At 54.0% G+C, this 23,157-nt stretch overlaps 2 protein-coding genes across 3 annotated transcripts in view; one reads left to right on the plus strand and one right to left on the minus strand.

The window, feature by feature from the left end:
* DCUN1D2 (defective in cullin neddylation 1 domain containing 2) overlaps positions 1-831 on the minus strand; it is an 18,934-nt gene extending 18,103 nt beyond the window's left edge. The window contains 1 exon segment of the mRNA XM_010811009.4: positions 775-831. The gene's annotated coding sequence lies outside the window, so the exon portion shown is untranslated.
* TMCO3 (transmembrane and coiled-coil domains 3) lies at positions 68-22,885 on the plus strand. 2 transcript variants are annotated; one of them, XM_005213985.5, is made up of 14 exons: positions 68-1,183; positions 2,446-2,525; positions 5,148-5,717; positions 6,405-6,584; positions 6,892-7,083; positions 7,312-7,440; positions 9,530-9,622; positions 11,577-11,763; positions 11,844-11,961; positions 19,183-19,378; positions 20,543-20,693; positions 21,243-21,322; positions 21,961-22,110; positions 22,282-22,885. In XM_005213985.5, the coding sequence occupies exons 3-14, from the start codon at positions 5,274-5,276 to the stop codon at positions 22,393-22,395; spliced, it is 2,034 nt and encodes a 677-aa protein (XP_005214042.1). In that variant the 5' UTR covers positions 68-1,183; positions 2,446-2,525; positions 5,148-5,273; the 3' UTR covers positions 22,396-22,885. The 2 variants fall into 2 exon arrangements, with proteins under 2 accessions (XP_005214042.1, NP_001091472.1); NM_001098003.1 differs by having other exon boundaries at positions 983-1,183; positions 5,195-5,717; positions 22,282-22,879.
* The last annotated feature ends 272 nt before the right edge of the window (positions 22,886-23,157 follow it).

Consider the following 23,157-nt stretch of genomic DNA (forward strand, 5'->3'; position numbering starts at 1 on the left):
GTTCTGGGTTCAGCAGGTCGGGGGGGGGGGGGAATGCGGCAAGGAGTCAAACCCAAGTGCCCCCTTCACTCTCCCGCCTCCAACCTCTTCAGAAGGCCAGGCTCCTGCCCACGCAGCCCCTTCCCTCGGGGAGCTGGGGCGCGGTCTCTGCTTTCTGGACCTGCTGGACGCCTCCCGGCTCTGACCGGCCTCCTCCGCGGCGGCTCTCCCCACCGGGAGGGGTCCTCACGCCGCCGCTGCCCCTGCACCTCCCTCCTGGACCCCCTCTCCTGCCCGGAGCCCTCTCCCCAGGACCCCGCTGCCAGGACGGCGAAGGCTGCCCCAGCGCGGCCGGCTGCGTCCTCTCCCTGGCCGCCTTCCGACTCCTCAGGGCACCCGGTCTGCCCCTCCCGCACCTCTGGACGCCCCCCGCCCCACCCACGGCGGAGCGCTCAGCTCGCATCGAGGAGCCGCGGCTGAGCGTCCACGGGCTCAGCGTCTGACGCCGCCACACGGCTCCCGGCCCGGCCCCGACCGCGGAGAAGGGGCTGGGGCCCCGCGCCCCGGCCTGCCTCTCTGCCGGGCCTCGGCCCCAGCGTCACCGGACCCGCGTCTGTCTCGTCGGCCCGGGACCCGCTTGCCGCACAAGGGACCCCTCCGTTACCGCGCCTCCACGACGCCTCAGAGCACAACCCGAAGGCTCCAGAAGCCCCTCCGTCGCTGACCCCCGCCCCGGGCACCGCCGCCGGTCTCCGACCCGGTGCTGCCCCCGCCGGCGACCCCCGCGCCACCTACCCTCGCCCCACAGCGCCCCTGTTCGCGCCCGCCGAGCCACCTGCGCCGTCCCCGCCTGGGCCTCAGCCCGGACAACGTCCGGGGACACAGGACTCCGACTCCCGGCGTGCCCCGCGCCGCCCGGGACCTAGGCCGCGCTCAGCCTCCGACTCCCGGCGTGCCCCGCGCCGCCCCGCTCCGGGCCGGGGACACCGCGCCCCGCCTCCTTAAAGGAGCCGGGACGCCGTCTCGGCCGCGTCGGCGCCGAGCGCTTTCGGGAGACGGCGGGCAGAGCGGGCCCTCTGGGCGCCTGACCTGGGCCCCGCCCCGGGGGCGGCCCTGCCGCCTGGGAAGGGATGCGGAGAAGTCGCCTCCGTGTCCTCCCCTCCGGAGAGCCGGACCCAGGACGCGCCGCGGCCGGAACGTCCGGGTGAGCGCTGCTCGGCGCGGCGTCTAGTGCGGCCCTCAGGGCTCCCTTCGCCTCCCTGCCCGGGGGTCTGGGCTCCCCCGCCCGGGGGGTCTGGGCTCCCCCTCCCCGGGGGTCTGGGCTCCCCCTCGGGGGTCTGGGCTCCTCCCTCCCCGGGGCCTGGGTTCCTCCCTCTCCGGGGGGGGGTCTGGGCTCCCCCTCCCCGGGGGTCTGGGCTCCCCCTCGGGGGTCTGGGCTCCTCCCTCCCCGGGGCCTGGGCTCCTCCCTCTCCGGGGGGGTCTGGGCTCCCTCTCCCCGGGGGTCTGGGCTCCTCGCTCCACGGGGGGTCTGGGTTCCTCCCTCCCCGGGGTCTGGGCTCCTCCCTCCCAGAGTCTCCGGTCTCCCCGCTTCCTCCCCAGAGCACTGTCTCCACTCTCGGGGTTCCGCCCCCACCAGGCTTTGTGCAGAGGACCGTGCTGCATCTGAGCGCCTTTTCCATGCCCGCACACCTGGCGGCGGATGCAGGGCAGATGCGGGACGGGGAGGGCGCATGGGAGCGCGGGCGGGGACTGTGGACATAGCGGGCTTGGAAGGTCCACAGCCCCCTCCCCCTCTCCCCCCTTCCCCCATACCCCAGCCAGATCAGGTGTACGGAGGAGTCTCCCCCTCCCCGCACCCCCGGTTCCTGCGGGACCTCACCTGGGAGCTCACACGTGTTTGTCCAGGGGTCACGCGGCCTCCAGCTCCCTTGAGAAGGAAGCACAGCGTGGCCCCCAGTTAACGCGTGACTCAGGGACAGCTCCCAACCCAACTTCGGGGAGCTACTCTGAGGAGGGGATGTCGAGGGTGGCTGCCAGTCACAGGACAGGTGCCAGTGATTGGGTTGGTACCTGTCCAGAATACTGGATTTTGCACAGTTTAATTAGCGTTACATATTTTAAAATTTATTATTGTCCATAAGAATTTTCTGTCCTTCCTGTTTTGCTTTTTAAATTCATTTTCCAGTTCTTTTAGTGATTAGAAAGGAATCATAAGTTGTATTTACAGGATTATAAGTGCTTTATCTTTTAACAAATAGAATTTACATCATCTAACTTGTTAAAGTGTAAAATAGGCTTTTCGGGTAAAATCCTCTGCAAGTCCCGTTGGGTTAGCTCGCTCCCGCCCAGGTGTCTCTGCCTCCTTCTTTGCCGCTGTTTTCTGCCTGGACGCTCTGGTGGAATCTGGCCAAAATGCTCATGACAAACCGTCCACTGCAAATAACCCTCCTGCTTCCTTTTTTCCAGAGGTTCTGCATCTGCTAACCCTGATCCCGCTGGACCCTGGAGGCTCGCTCTGGAATTCTCTCCTGGAGCTCTGGTGCCAGGTCAGGCCCCGCTCCCCCAACGTAGGGCCAGGGGTTCAGCTGGGTGTGGGAATTTTAAGAATTCATTATAAGACCAAAACTAGTCCAGAGTGTCTGTTTTCAATAATTAAAAATGGCAATAAGAGGGACTTCCCTGATGGTCCAATGGCTAAGACTCCAGGCTCCCAACGCAGGGGACCCACCTTCCGTCCTTGGTCAGCGAATTAGGTCGCACATGCTGCGACTAAGACCTGGGACAGCCGAATAAGTGAATAGAATTTTTTAAAAAGGAAAATATATGCCATTTATTTAAAAAAATAGCAATAACAAAATGACACCATTTACTGGAGAGAAACATGTTACAATTTAGTAGTCCATAGGATTTGGTAGTTGAATTGGAAGGTAAAATCAGAAGTTTATGAAGAAGGAGTGATTCATATTTTTAAAAAGTATTTATTTGATCGCGCTGGGTCCTCTCTGTGGCTTGAGGGAGCTTCAGCCTTTGTTGCAGCCTGAGACCTTTAGCTGTGGCCTGTGGGGACCAGTCCCTGTGGTCAGGGATTGAACCCAGGCCCTTTTCTCTGGGAGCACAGAGTATCAGTCACTGGACCGCCAGGGAAGTCCTGGTTCACATATTAAGGGTCTGTAAGTAATTTCAGCTTCATGTTCATAGACATCTATCAAAAGATAGACGCTCTTTTCAGTGGACATTATGACTACGACTGAAATTCTCAAAGGTTTCTCCTTAAAGTGACTGCGCCCCTTGGGTGTTGGGGGAGGGAGAACCTACTGCAGGGACTTGTCTGTGGGAGGAGCTGTCACAGTGGACAAAGGGCGTTATTCCCGAACTCTCTGTGCAGCAGTTTATTTTTCTGAAGTTTGAAATCTATAAGAGATTTGCTTTCTGTGATCTTTGGAGAAAACGTGTGTGTCTAGGTCTGTGCCATTAACTCAGCATCTGAAGTTTGTGTCTCGGTTTTGAAAAATACTGAATGTGCGCACATCTGAAGTTGAGCTTGATTTCTTTCCCTCGAAACAGTAGAATCTTAGCATGTGAGTCAATAAAATAACAGATCAGCACATATTGCTGGTATCACTGTGATTGGTCAGTGGTTGGTTTGTTTAAGGTGGTAACATTTACTTAAAGCTGTACTGAAACTGCACGGGAAACAGTAATGCAAACAGCCATAGTTGTGTATCCTGGCTCGTTGGAAAGTGAGCTGTCCAGAGTCTGTGGTCCTCTGGGAGACGTGGGGACACAGAGGGTCTAAATGCATACTGAAAAGATTCCTGACTTCATCAGAATACTGGGCCAGCGTGCAGTTTTCAGCGGGTGACTTCTAACTGTCATTCTGAACGTGGGTCACTCTCCTGTTCAGTGGTGGCCTCTTCAGGGTCTGCCTGGGACAGTCGGCCCCACTCGACCACGGGCCACAGCCCCGCAGCAACCTCTTGTGCCTTCGTGAGCTCTCTGTTGGCTCTGAGTTCTTGGTTTGTTTGGGATTCTTAGAAATGCATGCTGTTATCTTTGCTGCGTCTAATCTACTTTGCCTGGGAAACCAGATTAAACTCATTAGAGCTGGGATTCCCAGTGAAGTGAACAGTATTTGCACGTTGTAGAATACCACATGCGTCCTGGAAACAGGGGCCTTTGCGCTGTCCCTGGTGTAGGGCTCGGGCCTCACTGCCCGGCTCAGGGGTGTCGGGTCGCCTTCTGCTGTCCCGCGTCTACACCTCTCCTGTGCCCGCCTGCCTCTGTGGCCATCCTTTCTGCTTGCCTCCTGCACAGCCTCCACCCGCGCTTCCACCAGGCCTCTTCTAGGCGGCACAGCCCCTCGCCCCACAGGCAGCGCTAAGACCCGGGCCCTGTCCAGCCCTTCACCCGACAGGTGGTGCTGAGACCTGGGCCCCAAGCCCCTCACCCCACAGGCGGCACTGAGACCCAGGCCCCGTCCAGCCCCATGTGTCCCACAGGCAGTGCTGAGACCTGGGCCCCATCCAGCCCCTCACCCAACAGGTGGCGCTGAGACCTGGGCCCCAAGCCCCTCACCCCACAGGCGGTGCTGACACCTGGCCCCCGTCCAGCCCCTTGCCCCACAGGCGGGGTGTTCCAGGCTTCTGCCTGAGGCCCCCCTGAGAGAGGAAGTGGAGGGGCCTGGTTTGCGGCAGGGAAAACGCTCCAGTGTGGCTGTGGTTTATGACTGTTTCTTTTCTGTCCTTGACATTTTGTTAGCTTGCACCTGTAGACTCGTGCTGGAAATCGGACCGAGGTCCAGGTGGCTCAGGGAAGTGGACGGTGGCCCAAGCCGTCTCGTGACACTTGAGCTCCGCCTCTGGCCCCTGGAGCTGGTTCTCGGCCCCTCGTCTGTGATGGGGAAGCGGGTAGCGTCCCTGGGCCTTGAATGGGATTGGTGTGTGTTGTTTGCACATGGTAGATGTGGTACATACATGAGGCTGAATTTCCCTTAAAAAATTGCCTTTAAATTCAGGTGTAACCTTCCAGGCACCGTACTCTACATTCAGTATTGACTGTAATCTAGATGCCTTAAATAACTCAGGTGTTTCTATTCATCTAGGAAAAATAACATTTTCCTCAGAAAAGTGATAGCTTTTAGTAATTATGTAATACTTTAATCTCAATAGCAATGAATCATCCTTCAACTATATGTGACAGTTCGTCTCTTCTTCAGCTGAACACGTGTATCTGAAATGCCCGCTCATCATAGCCAGAGTCCCTGGGCAGCCCGGCCCTGTCCCTGAGGCTAGATCATGAAGGTGCCGGGGAGGAGCCACTTCTGGATGTGGCTTCCATTCCTGCAGCTGCTGGTGAGCGGCGCGGAGCAGGAGGGCGTGGCGGGGCCCGCTGTTGAGCTGCCCCGTGGCCGGGGGGCGGCCGTCCCGCAGAGGAGGCCGTGGGTCCTGGATGGCTGCAGGAGGCTCTCCGGGCTCCTGCGCCAGAAGGCTGCGGTATTGAACAAGCTGGAGGACGCGATCAGAGCGGTGGAGAGGGACGCCAGCCTCTCAGACCAAGAGAAGCTGTTCCGGGTGCACACGCTTGAGATTTTCCAGAAAGAGCTGAATGAAAGCGAGAACTCGGTCTTCCAGGCCGTGCATGGCCTCCAGAGAGCGCTCCAGGGTGACTACAGGGACGTGGCCAACATGAAGGAGAGCAGCCGGCAGCGCCTGGAGGCCCTGCGGGAGGCGGCCATCAAGGCAGGTCCAGGGCTGGGGCGGGCGCGCCCAGGGCTGTGATCCGGCCCAGCGTGCTGCGCAGGGCCACACCTGAGCTCGCTGGGTCTCTCACGCGCCTGCCCGTGGGAAATCCCTGTGTCCTGAGAAGAGCGGCTTGCGCTCTGCAGTGACCCCACGTGGAGGCAGGCCCCCTGTGCTGCTGCCGTGTTTCGAGTCTCTGATGAGAACTTTTAGCACAAAAGCTGATTTTCTTCAAGGCCCACACTCTGAAAACTAAAGTGTTAAGGTAGCTTTAAACAAATGTATACACTTGAATTAAGGACTTTGATAAAGGATACTTCTAAAATTAAAAGAAACTATTGTATCCGATGTAATATTTATATAACATTTTAAAGCTATCATTTACACCATCTATTATGTGGCAGACACTTTAAATATACAAAGTATCATTATTGATCTTGCTGGAAAGGCTATATTATTACAAGCTTTAAAAGTGAGAGGATACAAATGATTAAGCTTTTTTTCACCCAAGTGGGTATTTCTGCCAGCAGTAAGGTGATGGGGTGTGTAGCTCCCGGGTCCGGGACCTGCCTGCCTGTGTGCTTCCCTGCTGTGTGCGACCGGGAACCTCTGAGCTCGCTCCTGGCGCGTGCGCGGGCGGGTTCCCTTCTTAATAAGCATCACTCTTCATTTCCCACTCATGAACAGGAGGAGACAGAATATGTGGAACTTCTGGCAGCAGAAAAGCATCAAGTTGAAGCCCTTAAACACACGCAGCATCGAAACAAGAGTCTGTCCCTGCTGGACGAGATCCTTGAGGACGTGCGGAGGGCGGCCGACCGTCTGGAGCTGGAGATCGAGGAGCACGCCTTCGATGACAATAAGTCGGTGAGTGGCTGCCGCGCTCCCTGCAGGGGTGTGCGGCTGCGCCGGCTCACACGTGTGTGTTGGCACAGGCTGGAAACACAGGCAGAAGGGCAACACTGCGCCCCGGAAAGGGCCTTGTGTGGCCCCGCAGATGTGCACTGGTCCCCCTGTCTGGCCATCGTTGCACCCCCGCACCCCTGCCCCTCGTGGCCCATCTGCCTCCTGCCTGACAGAATCCTGGAGGCGTTCCTGTCTCTCTCTCTGTGGGATACATGAATTTGAACGCATCTGGCTGGTTTCAGTGACGTGACATTGTTCCTTCCTGAAGGTCAGAGGGGTCAATTTTGAGGCGGTCCTGCGGGTGGAGGAGGAGGAGGCTGACCCTCAACAGAACCTCAGCAGGCGGGAGGTGGAGGAGGACCTGGGCCTGAGCATGCTCATCGACTCCCAGAACAACCAGTACATCCTGACGCGTCCCCGAGATGCCACCATCCCACGGGCTGACCACCACCTCATAAAGGTAGCAGGGCCCCCCGCCCCTCCCCCGTGATGGGATTCATGTGTTCTGGTTCTGTAGTTGTTAGAACCCCCTGGGAGCGAGCCGCAGCTCCTCCCCGGATGCTTGGGAGGTGCCGCGAACCACGCCCCACCTCCTTGCCTCCGTCTCCCCTTCAGGGAAGGCAGGGCGCTGTCCCCCATGGCTGGCGGCCCCCTTTCCCCCGCTGACCGGCGTCTCGCCCTCGTGCAGGACCTCGTCAGCATCGTGATGCTCTCCCTGCCTTGTGGCTGGCTCTGCACCACCATCGGACTGCCCACCATGTTCGGCTACATCATCTGCGGCGTGCTGCTGGGGCCCTCCGGACTCAACAGCATCAAGGTCAGAACAGAATCTGCTGTGCAGGACCTGCTGAGCTTAAATCGAGGAAGGTGGCCATTTCTTATAAAGCTCATCAGAGATGTCCTTTAGAATTTAGTAGGAAATCTCTAAAGTATAGGAACATTGTTGTGTTCCTTAATGAGTGAGCATGTTGCCCAGAGAAGATGACCCTGTTCACGTCTGTAAGATGATACTTGTTTTAGAGATTCTCCGTGCAGTACTACAGCAGACTGGGTTACTCAGACGCTGAAGGAGCTGGATGTGCTGGATTAAGTACTCTGCAGTGCTGGATTAAGTACTCCGCAGTGCTGGATTAAGTACTCTGCACGCTGAGAGGCTGAGAGCTGAGCAGTGATGAGGCCGTGGTGTCGTGCGGCCAGGGGCGTATAGGGCGACCCAGCCAGCTCCTGTGGAGGCCGCTTGCCGACGAGCGGCTCTTCTGGCAGTGAGGAGAGAGTCCCCGGCCTTATGTTCTCTCAGGAAAGCACAGTGTGGACACGAGGGAAAGAGAAAGCCAGGAAGCAGCATCCTGGTCCCCTGCCACGGGACCCCTAACGCAGGGCGTGGGAGGGCATGTCCGTCCCCACCCTGCCCGACACTGCCCTGCGGCCTTGCCCGCCTCAGCCCAGGCTCCCCGCAGACCGCACAGGCCAGGCGGGAGGCCTTCACGCTGAGCAGTCCTGACCGTGGACAGGCTGCCGGGTGAGAAGGGCCGTGCTGCCGGCCGAGAGCCCAGACTCGGCGGGGAGACGTACGTGGCCGCCGCCTGGGAGCCTGGTTTCATTCATGACTTGGCTTTTAAGTGGCAGTTTTCGTGTGATGAGACGGCATAAAGGCTGTCGGTGGAAAATCCCCTCCTGCCCTGTTCCTCCCTCTTGCCAACAGTAGAGACACAGACGTATTTTCCTTTCCGTTTTCTCTTAATAGCAAAGAATTAAGGCTATCAGATCCAACTGGGTACTATGAAAATTGTTCTTGATAAATCACCTATACCATGGAAAAATAATATAATTATAATAGATAAAGATACCAAGATAAAAATCCAAGATCATGCTAGCCAAAAGTGGGAGTGGGTAATGGAGAAAGTGTAATTGTACTTAACTGTACCCCAGTATTTATCTTTCCTGATAGGGAGTTAATAGACTTTCAGTTTCTAAGTCAAGAAGTGTAGGTTTAAGTATGTTACTTTAAAGTCAGGTTGGAGCCCAGTTTTCAAAAGCGGAAAAATAGTAGCAGTAAAGAAGTGTGAAAAGCAGAAGACATAAGAGAAGCAAGAGCAAACATGTCTTATAACAAATATACGTGGAATAAACTTCGCTATGAAAAGACGCAGGTTCGTAGATGGTGTCGGGAAAAAGCGTAAACAAGGTCGACTCAAAATAAAATGACTGAAGGTTGAGAGTGAAAGGAGGAAGATGCTGGCAGAAGCGGCCGGGTTGCTGCTGTTCACGGCCTGTGGACCATGGACGTGCCCGGTGGGGCCAGGGCAGCAACTGTCGCACGAACACCTGGACTCTAGTTTCACGTGTTCAGGAAACACTGGAAAAACTGACCAGTTGGTGGCCGCCACGAAAACCTCAAATGTAAACAATGTGCATAGCACCAAATACACAAGCAGCGTTCTCTCCTGTAGAGCAGGGACACCGGGTGAACGCTTCCGTCTGTTAGGGCCTGTGGGGGTGCCCGCCGTGGCCCAGGAGGATTCCACACTCCCTCTCACCAGACCCAGGGAACGTGAGACTCTTATCAGTTAAGCTTCAACCTCAGCGTTAGTGCCTCCCTGTCCCCACAGGAAGCCAGTGGGAGGAAGTAATAGAAATGTAGTGGCAGTTAATGAGCTTGAAAACACATGAATTTGTGAGCTGATTCCTAGAAAATAAATAAAAATATTCCTCCAGCTGATCGAGAAAAAAGGAAGAAAAGCACCACACTCAGGAAGCCCAGATCTCAGATGTAGAGGAAGTCCAGATCGCTCGTTTTTCTTTTTTTTTTCTTTACTAGGCTTTTGGGGTAGTCCCACTGAGTTAGGATGATTCTGTGAATATCTTAAATGCGTTGAATTACATGGTTTTAAACTCTTGTTTTTCAGTCGATTGTGCAGGTGGAGACGTTAGGAGAATTTGGTGTGTTCTTTACTCTGTTCCTCGTTGGCTTAGAATTTTCCCCAGAGAAGCTAAGAAAGGTGAGTCCACTCGTGTGCTTGTGGCGGTGTCCCCCCCCCAGCCTAACACGCTCTGTGCTCAGCGTCCATGTTCGTGGCTTGCCCAGCAGAGTAGAATATGATGTTATAGTTTGATGTTATTTTTGGAACATAAATTTCAAAAGATAAATTTTTTTTAAGTGAAAATACAACGAATAGGTGGAATTAGCTTTTATGTGTCTAATTCCAGACCAGGTCTTAGAAGGGATACGTTCAGACTTACTAACTTATGGGTCCCACCAGGAGGGTCCAACTCTGCCAGAGGCTAAAATACCATAGGGATTGAAAATTCAGCGTGTTACTCTAGGGGAAGTTCCTGGTTCTAATTCCTAAATGAGTGGCAGATTTTGACTTAACTGCTCTGTCACTGTGAGATGAAAATACCTGAAAGATTAATAGGCACGCTTAGGGCTATGTGTATCGATAAGCATTAAATTAGTGGAAGCTGCAGTTCCCCTAAGTGGCTTGGCTTCTAGAACGATTACTTGGAAAGCTGGCGTATTCCAGAATGGAAACGGAGTTAGATTAGAAGTAAATTAATGAAAACCACTCTGTGTTTGAACAGACACATCACGTAGGAGGAAAAAGCTGATGGGGACAGGATGGGGTGGTGATGGACGCCGCTGGCTGCAGGAAGGGCAGCTCCCAGGTCCCTGGGTTTTCACGTGTGTTCAGTTTACAGACGTTCACAGCAGATGGTGTTGCCTTGAGGGTGGGAGCGAGGGGGCCAGCGTCTGGCCCCCACGTGTCCCTGGCTTGGCCGTCTTAGTCACTGGCATCCTCATCCAGGCCGTGAACACTGGGGAGACGCAGGTGTCCTCTGGCCCCAGAGTGCTGAGATTCACCCTTTCCTGCACTCAGGTCTTCAGTGTTGAACGAGCGCGGTGTCGCCCACCGTGACACCCCTGTCTTTGTCGGGGTGACGTTTGTGATGCTCTGGGGGTTTTGCACCTGTCGCTGCAGCCTGAAGCAGGGCTTACAGGGCAAGTGTGTGTCCTGAGTTGGGGCAGGAGCCTGGGAGGGACTGGCCCCTAGTGGCTGCCTTTGGGACTGGGGTGAGCTGGGGTCTCTGATGGCCCCTCAGCTCTGACATCCCCAAGCGCCACTGAGCTCTGGCTGCTCCCCGCCTGGCGGCCCTGACCCTTGACCTGCACCAGGGGCACACCCCACGGCTTCGTAGGCAGGCTGGAGGCTCGGCGTGTTGGCTCTGAGCTGACAGTTCTCTCGCTGTGTTGGGTACGTGTGGGAGATTACTGGTAGGGCTTTGAGGTGTTAGTAACTGTGGGCAGGCCCCTCTCGAGGCTTGGGTGAATTCTCCCAGACGCCTGATGAGAGGCTGTTCAGAGATGCCTGGCTCTGCGAGCTCCTTCCTGGGCCTTGTGGCTGAGGACATCTCTGTTCTGCTGTTGGGCGCCCTGGATTTATCGTTTATCCTTAAGCCACCTGGGCCGCCCCGGTGTGTCCCAACCCCGACCCCAGGATCAGGGACAGGCGCTGTTTCCATTAGAAGAGTGGCCATGGGTCCTCGGCTCCAGTTGTGTTCTGAGGATGGGGTGCACACGGAGAGGGAGGGGCGTGCTTAGTCCTCAGCAGTGCCCGGGGCTCAGGGGTCACGTGTGAGCACCTCAGTTTCCTGGTGTTGTGCCCTGCGTTTACTGCAGAATCGCTTTCTACAGGGCCACCTGGTTCCTGAGCAGGGGCGCTTCTGCTGCTTGGGGCCGTGGGCGCTGAGGCATGTACACGTGGTCCTTGGGGCCATGGGTCCTGAGGCGTGTGTGCACGTGCTCCTCGGGGCCGTGGGCTCTGAGGTGTGCGTGCAAGTGCTCTGAGGCATGTGTGCACGTGTTTCTTGGGGCCATAGGCTCTGAGGCATGTACGCACATGCTCCTCGGGGCCGTGGGCGCTGAGGTGTGTGCACGCCCCTGTGCTCCCCCAGGTGTGGAAGATCTCCCTGCAGGGGCCCTGCTACATGACTCTGCTCATGGTGGCCTTCGGCTTGGTCTGGGGCCACCTTCTGCAGATCAGACCCACCCAGAGCGTCTTTATCTCTGCCTGCCTGTCCTTGTCGAGCACACCTCTGGTATCCAAGTTCCTCGTGGGCAGCGCCCGCAGTGACAAGGAAGGTAGGTGGGCGTGTGTTCCAAGTGATGCTGGAGTTGCCTGACCCGAGTCCACACACTCTTAGTGGTGTCTTCCCGAGCAGGCGACATCGACTATGGGGCATTGCTGCTGGGGATGCTGGTGACTCAGGACGTGCAGCTGGGGCTGTTCATCGCCATCCTGCCCACGCTCATCCAGGCGGGAGCTGGTGCTCATGCCAGGTATGCTTTATGCTGTGCTTTAGTGCAGTTTGTTTTTCTGGCTTCAGATCATTTGTTTATCGAAATACTGCTTAGCACTTTTTCCCAAAGACATGGAACTTGTGCAGCACAGGCTCAGAGCTTAGTGACAGCCGTCACACCCCTGGGCTCAGATCCAGCTCCATGGCTGTGGGCATTCACTTTATTTCTTCCTTTCTAACCTGTATGCTTTTTCTTTCTTTTTCTTGCCTTATTGCACTGGCTAGAATTTCCAGTGCTTTGTTGATGAAGATGGTAAGAGTAGATGTCCTTGCTTCTTCCTGATCTGAAAGGGAAAGCATTCGTTCTTTTCTTCATTTAGTGTGATGCTAACTGGGATTTTTGTAGTTATTCTTTATCAGTTCCCGGGTTGCTCGGAAGTTCTGTCTTGAGTGCATGTTGGATTTTGTCAGATGCTTTTTCTGTACCTACTGATATGATTGTATGGCTTTTCTTCTTTACCCAGTGTATATGGTGGATTACATTAATTTTTGAAAGTTGAACCAGCATTGCGTATCTAGAATAAATTCTACTTGGTTATGGTATATAAATCTTTCTATGCATTGCATCATCTAATTTGCTAGTATTTTGTGGAGGACTTTTGTGTCATGAAAGATACTGGCATGTTGTTTTCTTTTTTATTCTCTTTATCTGCTTTTGGTATTAGAGTAATACTAGGCTTGTAAAATTATTTGGGAGGTGTTCATTCCTCTTCTGTTTGCTATTTTCTGGAAGACATTGCATAAAATTGCTGTTAATTCTTCCTTAAATGTTTGGCAGAATTCTCCAGTGAAACCATCTGGGTCTTGAGAGTTCCTTTTTGAGAGTTTTCTGGAATTAGAAATTCAGTTTGCTTTATAGTTACAGGGCTGCTGGAATTATCTGTTCCTGTTGTTGAATGTGCTAGTTGGGTTTTTTGAGGAATCGGTCCGTTCCATTTAATCGTCAAGTTTATAAGTGTAGACTCGTTTGTCGTACTTTCTCTCCCTTTGGTGTCTGAGGTCTGCAGTGATTGCCCCTCTTTGATTCTGCAGTAGCCCTTTCTCAGAACCAGCTCTTTGTTTCATGGGTTGCTGTCTGTCTGCGGTTTCGCGTCCATTGTTTTCTACCCTCCTTAGTATCACTTCTTCCCTTCTGTTCGCTTTAGGTTTATTCTGCTCTTCTTTTTCTAGGTTCTTGGTATGAACTCCGATTATCGATTTGAAACCTTTCTTCTTTTCTACGACAAGTATTTAGTGCTATACATTTCTCTCATAGCACTGTTGGCTGCACTCACTTATTTAAACATTTTGAATTTTTATTTTCATTCAGTTAAATGCATTTAGGATTTTTCCTTTGACACTTCCTCTTTGATCTGTGGATTGTTTAGAAATGTGTTGCTTAATTTCTAAGTGTTTGGTGATTTTCTTGTTGTCTTTATTTTATTGATTTCTAGTTTGATTCCACCATGGCAAGAGAACACACACTTTGTTTCAGCTCTTTCTCATTTGTTGAGGTTTGTCTTCTGGCCCCAGATATGATCTGGTAAATGCTTCAGAGTCGCTTGGAAACAAAATGTGTGTATTTTTATCATTGTTGAGTGCTCACGTGTATCAGCCATTCCTGTTTGTTCGCACGTTGTTCAGTCTCTCTGAATTCTTGCTGTAGTTCAGCCACCTGTTGAGGGAGTGGTTGGAAACCTCGGTTGTAACCCTGTTGTCCGCTCCTCCTTTTAGCCCTGTCAGCTTTTGCTTTATGTGTTTGGGGCTCTGTTGTTTGGTGCATTCATATTTAGTATCATTTTGTTTCTAGTAATCTTTCTTGCTCTGAAATTCACTTTATCTGATATTGATACACATAGTCCCTCCTGATTATTTTTTATTCACGCAGCCCACAGTACACCTTCTCTTCCCTTCAGCTTTCAGCCTCTCGTACTGTTGTATCTGAAGCGAGTTTCTTATGGACCACGTTTTTTTGGATGATGCTTTTGTGACCGGCTCGGCAAGTCTTTGTGCCTCAGTCGGTGTGTTGAGACATTTGTGTCTGAGGTGAACACCGTCGCGTTGGGGCTCAGTCGGTGTGTTGAGCCATTTGCGTCTGAGGTGAACACTGTCACGTTGGGGCTTCAGTCCTGACGTTTCATTTTGTTGTCTCCGTTTCTTGTCCTTTTCCGTTTCCCTTGCATCCCAGTGGCACTTGCTTATTTTTAAGCATTCTGTCTTAGTTTGTTTAGAGTGATTTTTAATGTGTTGCTTCCTGTGGCTCCTTCTGTGACTCTTCAGGCGCCACAGTATCCCCACGTGGACTTGGTCACCGCTGTTAGGATTTCACCGTTTCTTGGAGAACGTTCCACGACTTGTGTGAAATGTGGATCCTGTTTCCTTCTAAGGCTTTTTCCTCCCCTACTTTATAAATGTAATTGTTGTATTTCGTATTTTCTCTACTTATGTTGAGTACTGTTATCTGATGGCTTTTTAAAGTTTTGCTTCAATGATTAAATAGGATTTTTAAGTTTTATTTTATTTTTGTTTACCTTGCCATGCAGCTTACAGGATATTAGTTCCCAGCTAGGGATTGATCCTGGGCCTCTGGCAGTGAAAGCTTGCAGTCCAGGGACTGCCCTGGACTGCCAGGGAATTCCCCTGAAATAGGATTTTTGAAGCTCATGAGAAGTACTACTTACTATACTTCCTGTCTTTCACCCATCTGACTCTCCTTCTCCTCCCTTCTGTGCGGTCTCCTTCCTGCTTGAGGACTCTGGCCCCTGTCTCACTGTTAGCCTGCTGCGGGCAGCAGGCTCTCTCGGTTTCCCCGTCTGAGCGTCTCCCCACTTCGTCCTGAGGGTGCCTGTCCACGGGGTGGGTGTCTTCCTTCCAGGGGCAGCAGGCTCTCTCAGTTTCCCCGTCTAGTCTGAGGGGGGGTGTCTTCCTTCCAGGGCCTGGTCGTGTGTGCTGCCCCTCCCTCTGGCAGCCCAGCGGGGAACTGGCTCCTTTGGGCTGCATTTCTCTGGAGCAGCACACGGCTCCGCTCCGGCTGTTCTTCTTTTGTTTTAGTTTTCAGACATGGTTTACAGCGTGTCCTGGCATCTCGGTCGAGCTGACGGCGCACGCGATTCCGAGGCTGGCATCCTCCCAGACCGCTGGCCTCTCACTTGTCCCCGGGCGCCCTCTGGCCTCTCCTGCGAGGCCACTGATCCCACTGCTGCCCTGCCCCCCGAGGCCTCCCTCTACGTGGACGCGCTTGGGCCGCAGCAATGAACCTGTGAGCCTGTGACTCTCTCTGGGTCTGCTCTGCGCGGCGTTCGTTCGGCTCCTTGCAGCCACAGGTTTCCGTCTCTTGCCTGATTCGGGGATTTCAGCCCTGGTTTCCTCAGGTGCTTTTCCAGTCTCCCTCAGCCCTCATTCCAGGACCCCATGGGGCCAACACGGCTCTTCTCTTGCCTCCCGGGCCTCCAAGATGCTTCTTTATCAGTCTGTTTTCTGTCTGTGGTTCAGACTGGGTAGACTCTGTCCAGATGCTTCTTTATCCGCCTGTTTTCTGTCTGTGGTTCAGACTGGGTAGACTCTGTCCAGATGCTTCTTTATCCGCCTGTTTTCCGTCTGTGGCTCAGACTGGGTAGACTCTGTCCAGATGCTTCTTTATCCATCTGTTTTCTGTCTGTGGCTCAGACTGGGTAGATTCTGTCCAGATGCTTCTTTATCCATCTGTTTTCTGTCTGTGGCTCAGACTGGGTAGACTCTGTCCAGATGCTTCTTTATCTGTCTGTTTTCTGTCTGTGGTTCAGACTGGGTAGACTCCGTCCAGATGCTTCTTTATCCGCCTGTTTTCCGTCTGTGGTTCAGAGTGGGTAGATTCTGTCCAGATGCTTCTTTATCCGCCTGTTTTCTGTCTGTGGCTCACACTGGGTAGACTCTGTCCAGATGCTTCTTTATCCGCCTGTTTTCCGTCTGTGGTTCAGAGTGGGTAGATTCTGTCCAGATGCTTCTTTATCTGCCTGTTTTCCGTCTGTGGTTCAGACTGGGTAGACTCTGTCCAGATGCTTCTTTATCCGCCTGTTTTCCGTCTGTGGCTCAGACTGGGTAGATTCTGTCCAGATGCTTCTTTATCCGCCTGTTTTCCGTCTGTGGCTCAGACTGGGTAGACTCTGTCCAGATGCTTCTTTATCTGCCTGTTTTCCGTCTGTGGCTCAGACTGGGTAGACTCTGTCCAGATGCTTCTTTATCCGCCTGTTTTCCGTCTGTGGCTCAGACTGGGTAGACTCTGTCCAGATGCTTCTTTATCCGCCTGTTTTCCGTCTGTGGCTCAGACCGGGTAGACTCTGTCCAGATGCTTCTTTATCCGCCTGTTTTCTGTCTGTGGCTCAGACTGGGTAGATTCTGTCCAGATGCTTCTTTATCTGTCTGTTTTCTGTCTGTGGTTCAGACTGGGTAGACTCTGTCCAGATGCTTCTTTATCCGCCTGTTTTCCGTCTGTGGTTCAGAGTGGGTAGATTCTGTCCAGATGCTTCTTTATCCGCCTGTTTTCTGTCTGTGGCTCACACTGGGTAGACTCTGTCCAGATGCTTCTTTATCCGCCTGTTTTCCGTTTGTGGTTCAGAGTGGGTAGATTCTGTCCAGATGCTTCTTTATCCGCCTGTTTTCCGTCTGTGGTTCAGACTGGGTAGACTCTGTCCAGATGCTTCTTTATCCGCCTGTTTTCCGTCTGTGGCTCAGACTGGGTAGACTCTGTCCAGATGCTTCTTTATCCGCCTGTTTTCCGTCTGTGGCTCAGACTGGGTAGACTCTGTCCAGATGCTTCTTTATCTGCCTGTTTTCCGTCTGTGGCTCAGACTGGGTAGATTCTGTCCAGATGCTTCTTTATCCGCCTGTTTTCTGTCTGTGGCTCAGACTGGGTAGACTCTGTCCAGATGCTTCTTTATCTGCCTGTTTTCCATCTGTGGCTCAGACCGGGTAGACTCTGTCCAGATGCTTCTTTATCCGCCTGTTTTCCGTCTGTGGCTCAGACCGGGTAGACTCTGTCCAGATGCTTCTTTATCCGCCTGTTTTCCGTCTGTGGCTCAGACTGGGTAGACTCTGTCCAGATGCTTCTTTATCCGCCTGTTTTCCGTCTGTGGCTCACACTGGGTAGACTCTGTCCAGATGCTTCTTTATCCGCTGTTTTCCGTCTGTGGCTCACACTGGGTAGACTCTGTCCAGATGCTTCTTTATCCGCCTGTTTTCCGTCTGTGGCTCACACTGGGTAGATTCTGTCGGTTTGTCAAGTCCCCGGGCCCCAGCGCCTGTCGTTGCCTCTCTGCTCTTCAGCTCATCCAGCTTCGGTTAGTATGTTGTTTAGTTGGATAATTTCCATTTTATTCTTTTTTTTTAAACTTCCATTTCGTTGTTGAGATTTTCTGTTTTTTTCTTCCCTTTGTTTCAAGAGGATTTTTAATTGCTATTGAATCATTTTTATGACAATTGCTTTAAAATCTTTGTCAGATAATTCTAACGACGACTGGGTCTTGATGTTGGAATCTCACTCAAGTTGTGGTTTTCCTGATTGTTGGAGTTTTGTATCTGATGAGTCTCTGATTCTTTACTCATTTTTAAAGCCAGAGGCCCCACGTTGAGGTGTGGTGGGGGGTGGGGGGGTCATCCTCCTGCTGGGCCCGGCCTGGGGGAGCTCATCGCCCGTCGGCAGGTGGAAGCATTTTATATTTTATATATTTGCCTTTCGCCAGATGTTATACTGAATTTCAGCAATCCAAAAGTGATTCAGATATCTGCTCCACTCCCAGGTAGCTCATCCCATTGGGGAGGGTAGGAAGGGCAGCTGGTTAACTGAGGTTCCCAGGGGTGGAGGCCCCCAGCTCGCCATCAGCCAGCCCCACGGCCTGGGTGAGGTAGCTTCCTGGACACGCTGGACGTCAGTGTCCTCACTGGCAGGATGCAGACGCGGTGGGAGTAGCCTGCCTTCTGGATGGTGTGTGCGGGTCGCCAACGGGAGACTCGCAGAGCCGCGAGCGCGACCCTCGGACATGCAGCCACCAGAGTCTGTTTAGCAGGAAGGCAAGCTAACTGTTTGTCCCTTTGACCCTAAGCTGTTTAACTGTCAGAAAAGCAACCTGAGTCACAACCTTATTTCTTCTGCCTACAGATTTTCAGGGTAACTGAACAAAATTCTGGACAGAAAAAGGATTTTAATTTTAGCTGGAGGTCGCTTGAGTTCTGTTTGAGATGTACAGTAAGTCACTCCCAGGAGATGAGGGGCCTCCTCCCGAAACAGAAGCAGAACCGAGGGTGCTGGGCCCCCGCAGAGCGTGGGCATCACTTGGGAGCAGGCCCCTACTGGCTAGACAGCCGCAGTGCATGCAGAGAGACTGGGAAAGCTGTTCTTTTTCTATCTTCCTGATTTAAAGCTCATCCAGTACAGGTCCTGGTCCCACTGATTTTGTTCCAGTTTAGTCACGGATGCTATGTTGACTGAGAACTTTACTGACAAGGCAAAGTCCCCTGCGTTGTGTTAAGACTGTAGAAACGGCAGCAGCACGTACAGCGTTTCTCGGGTGAAGCTGGGGCTACCGTGTGCCCCGGCCCCTCCACGCCAGGGCGTGTGCCCCGCAGAAATGGGAGCGCCTGTCCCCAGGCGTCTCCTGTGAGTGACGGCAGCACGGTCCTGCCTGAATCACACACTGATGGGGATGAGTCTTACCTGAACGTGTGTTACCACAGTAAACAGAAACGCTCGTGTGAGTATTCATGGCAGCATTGGTCACACTGCCTTTATTCTAAAAAGAGCTTCGTGCAGAGCCCTTTTCTCTGTGACGGAGTGACAGGGGCCTCCAAGCTCTGGCTTGGGGTGAAGGACTGGCACCCCCAGGCGGGAAGCCTGCGGTGTTCAGGGCGCGGTTGCCTTATGCAGGATTTCAGGTGGCGGTTAACCTTGGAGAGGAATTCTATCCCCTGCCCTTGGCAGGGACACATGAGCTGTCAGCCGTGGATCTTTGCATCCTGAACAGCATACCTGCTCCAGAGTGTTTGTTGATCACAATACAATTCAGCCTCTATATTTGATTCAAGTAACTGAGTTTCTGAGGTTAACGTTAAATAGATTTTATTCCAGCATTTGGGAATAAAGATGTGTATGATCTGGGTAATTTGTTGTGTAACCTTGAAAAGGAACGGAAGGTCTTTCTGCTGGACTGGGGCATGCCTTGGGGAGAATAAGGCCTGTCTCTTTCCCCAGCGTCGCCATGGAGGCCCTGCGGCTCCTGGCCCTGGTCGGGCAGGTCCTCTTCTCGCTTGCCGCCGTTCTGCTCGTCTGTCTGCTGGTGAGGACCTACCTCGTAGGCCCTTACTGCCGGAAGCTGCACGTGGAGAGCAAAGGGAACAAGGAGATCCTGGTCCTGGGCGTCTCCGCCTTCACCTTCCTCATGCTGACGGTAACGCCCGGCCTCTCGGCATGCGCATGGCTGGGGCAGGGCTCTCTGGCTCACGCTGCTCACGGCTGGCGCGTGAGGCACTGTTTCCACGTGTGCGCCGTTGCGCTCACGCTCCCGGCTGGGGTGCCCGCGTGTCTGTCCTGCACGCCTTACACCTAAGGCAAGAGTCAGTGTGAAATCGTTTTCATCGTGTTTGATGAGAACAAGCTAGTTTGCAGCATAACTTCTGCTGCTGTGATGTGAGAGGCTCACATGGAGGCTGGTTTTGGATGGAGCCTTTCCAGCTGGTAAAGAATCCGCTTGCCATGTGGGAGACCTGGGTTCGATCCCTGGGTTGGGAAGATCCCTTGGAGAAGGGAACGGCTACCCACTCCGGTATTCTGGCCTGGAGAATTCCATGGACTGTATAGTTGATGGGGTTGCAAAGAGTCAGACATGACTGAACGACTTACACATACACATCCCAGCTGAGGCACAGGCTTCTTGTAAAGGAGGGCGGAGTTCCGGGAGACCCTGTAAATAGTCCGAGTTGTGGCGACATTACCTGCAGGACAGCAGCTGCGCCCCTCGACGTGGGCCGACCTACCTCATGTTCAGCCAGTCAGCATTCACGCACGGTCCTGGGACTGGCCCGTGACTCCAGGCCCGAGGCCGCTGTGGGTCCACGGCCGTCTGTGCGCGCTGTTTGCTGTGGCGGCTGCGAGCACTTTGTCCGCTCCCTCCCGGGCGTGTTTTGGGCTCCAGCATCGTCGTCTGTAGGGCCTGTGCTGCTCTTGTCTTGGTTTAACCCGAGTTAAACACACATCTGCTCCCTTCCTGCAGGCACCAGGGGGTGGGCACAGGTTCCTATGCCACGTTTTTAATGCTCAGGAGTCGGGCAGTTTATTGATTCAGGATAGAGAAAATGTATGACAAATACTTGTTCTCACTCAGAAATCCCACAGCAGTCTCCCTGAATGGTGGTTTCACCTGGTTTATGGCTGCTCCTTCTCGCCTGTGGGCAGTGGCTTGGCGTTTGCCACTGTGTCCTCCCCGGGGTCCTCCCAGGATGCTGGGCGGGGGCCAAGGAGCTGGTTGTGGGGTTCTATGGGGACCCCTCTGGCGTGAGCCTCCTGGCAGAGACTCTGCCGCGTGTGCCCGGCATGTCCCGTGTCCTCCCCCCAGGTCACCGAGCTGCTGGGCGTGTCCATGGAGCTGGGCTGCTTCCTGGCTGGAGCCCTGGTGTCCTCCCAGGGCCATGCTGCCGCCGAGGAGGTCGTGTCCTGTGTGGAGCCCGTCCGCGACTTTCTGGCCATTGTGTTCTTCGCGTCCATAGGTGACTGTCCTCCAGGGCTGATGCCCCTGCTGGGTCTTGTCTGCTCACTCGTGTTTCTACTAACAATTTGTGCGGTGAAAACAGTTCCTGTGGAGGCTAGGGACTGAGGGACTCTCACTGAGGAGGGCAGGTCTGAGCTGAGGGACATGGGCTTTTAACAGGTGGTCCTGCGTGGCCCCTGCTTAGCAGGGTGGCAGGTCCACATCAGCGCATCCACACCAAGTGTGGGGGGATTTCTGATTTTAATACAAAAAGCCCAAACTGGTGTTCAGGCTGCTTCCCTGGGAACACCCGTGGGGTGGGGGAATCAGCCTGGCCCCTCACTCACGCCGGGCACTGCTTGGTGGGCCTGATCAGCCCCAGAGACGTCGAGTGCGTGGCTGTGTAAATGGGCTCCTGGTTTGGTCCTGGTTCCTGAAGGCCAGGCCTGCCGCGCGGGGCTCTGGGTGGGATGGGTGGGGAGACCCCCTGTCCCTTCCTGTCTTGGACGCAGAGGTGCAGGGAGTCTGACCGCCTGGCCTTGGAGGGTCACCCGCCCTGTCCCCGCAGGCCTTCACGTGTTCCCCACCTTCGTGCTCTACGAGCTCACCGTCCTGCTGGTCCTCACGCTCTCGGTGGTGGTCATGAAGGTACGGTCGTGCTTGTGAGCTCCACTCTGTCTTTGGTTTACCCAACACCCCGCCCGCCGCTTCCTGCCTGTGTGACCCCTGCCTCCCCTCCTGCACCCCGCGCCGCTGGGACAGCTCGGGCTTCTTGGGTCAGGGTGAGGCTCCATCTCAGACTCTGTTGAAAATGGGGTCTTAGAAGCTGGGAGTGAGAAGCTCTGGATCGTCCAGGGGCCCTCACTCTGTGCTTTGTCTTGTCCGGAGTATAAACACAAACCCCAGTCTTGTACCAAACGTGCATTTTAACGGCCCTGGAGAACTATCTTGCCACTTCCCACTTGTATCCTTTGTGGCTTCAGACTCTTGAAGTGCCTGTGTTAACATGCGACCCGGGTGCAGAGGGCGGAGGAGGGGTTTACAGCGAAGGAGCCACACACCCCCAGGCTGCTTTGCCCAGGCCTCACCCACAGTGTGTTAAGAGGACAGTTGCATCCTGACCACTGCTCCATACTCCTGGGCAGCAGGCCTGGTCTCCCCGGGGTGGGGGTGGTCCAGTGTCCTCTCGTGTGGCACTGTGGTGGGGCCGAGCAGGCCGCTCTGGTGGGCTGTGGTGGGGCCGAGCGGGCCACTCTGGTGGGCTGCATGACCCACCTCCCCGGCAGTTCGTCTTGGCAGCCCTGGTCCTGTCCCTGCTCCTGCCCAAGACAAGCCAGTACGTCAAGTGGATCGTGGCCGCTGGGCTGGCCCAGGTCAGCGAGTTCGCACTGGTCCTGGGGAGCCGGGCACGCAGAGCCCGAGTCATCTCCCGAGAGGTGAGTCTGCCCCGGGGCTGGGGGTCGGGGGTTGGGGGTGCAGGTCGAGGTCCCGGGCCCTCCATGGCCCCACCCCTGCTGCGGAAAGGCCCGCCCACCCACTGGTGCCCCGCCCCCACCACAGGAAGCCCCCCCCCCCCCCCCCCCCCCGCTGATGCCCCGCCCCCGCAGGTGTACCTGCTCATCCTGAGCGTGACCACGCTCAGCCTCCTCCTCGCCCCGCTGCTCTGGCGCGCTGCCGTCGCCCGGTGCGCGCCCCGGCCAGAGAGGCGGTCCAGCCTCTGAGGACCCCGGCCAGGTGACCGGCGGAGCTCTCACCGCTCCTGGACCTGCTGTGCCCGCACTGGAGAGTCTGGGGAGGCTGCCTCCGTGTAACGCTGACTTGGCGGTTGTGCCTGGATGTGCCTTTTCTCCTGAAATTACCGTTAACTTCATGTTGTTACTCCATCACTTTGTGTGTTTTCTTGGTAAGGAAAAAATTAAGGAGGCTTTTTTATTTATTGAACAACTTTTTGTTGTAATCTGTTGGTCAGTACTTATTAAACGTTTCTGTGATGTGAGCTTTTAATTCTGACAGTTTGGAAAGTTACTTTTAATACTTAAAGTCTGTGTTTTCTAGAGACAAAGGTCTTTTACATGTCTGTTTGTTTTTTATTACAATTTTAAAACACTCTCGTGTCAATTTGTATTAGAAATACCATTTCTTTAAAGTATTTTGTTTTGAATCATGAGACTATGCATTCTTAATAAAGATCATTTATGACCAAAATATAAATAATTGAAATTTATTGATTTCATTAGATTTTTATGTTGAGCTCATCTTCGTTGATTTTTTTAAATAAAGATGTGTCCCCTGTTACCTCACTATTTGAGAGATCGGATAGATGCATAGCTATCTGTGAAGGCTAAGTTCTGACTTTAATTCTCAAAGTGTATATTGGTGATTATGTGCCCCATTTTAGAAAACCATGCAGCTAAGATCTGATCCTTACAAAGCTTTCCTGAAGGGGTGCCTAAGTGGAGAGTTTCTATAAATACAGGCCTTAA

This window comes from Bos taurus, chromosome 12 (assembly GCF_002263795.3).
Source record: "Bos taurus isolate L1 Dominette 01449 registration number 42190680 breed Hereford chromosome 12, ARS-UCD2.0, whole genome shotgun sequence".
In the NCBI taxonomy this organism is placed as follows: Eukaryota; Metazoa; Chordata; class Mammalia; order Artiodactyla; family Bovidae; genus Bos; species Bos taurus.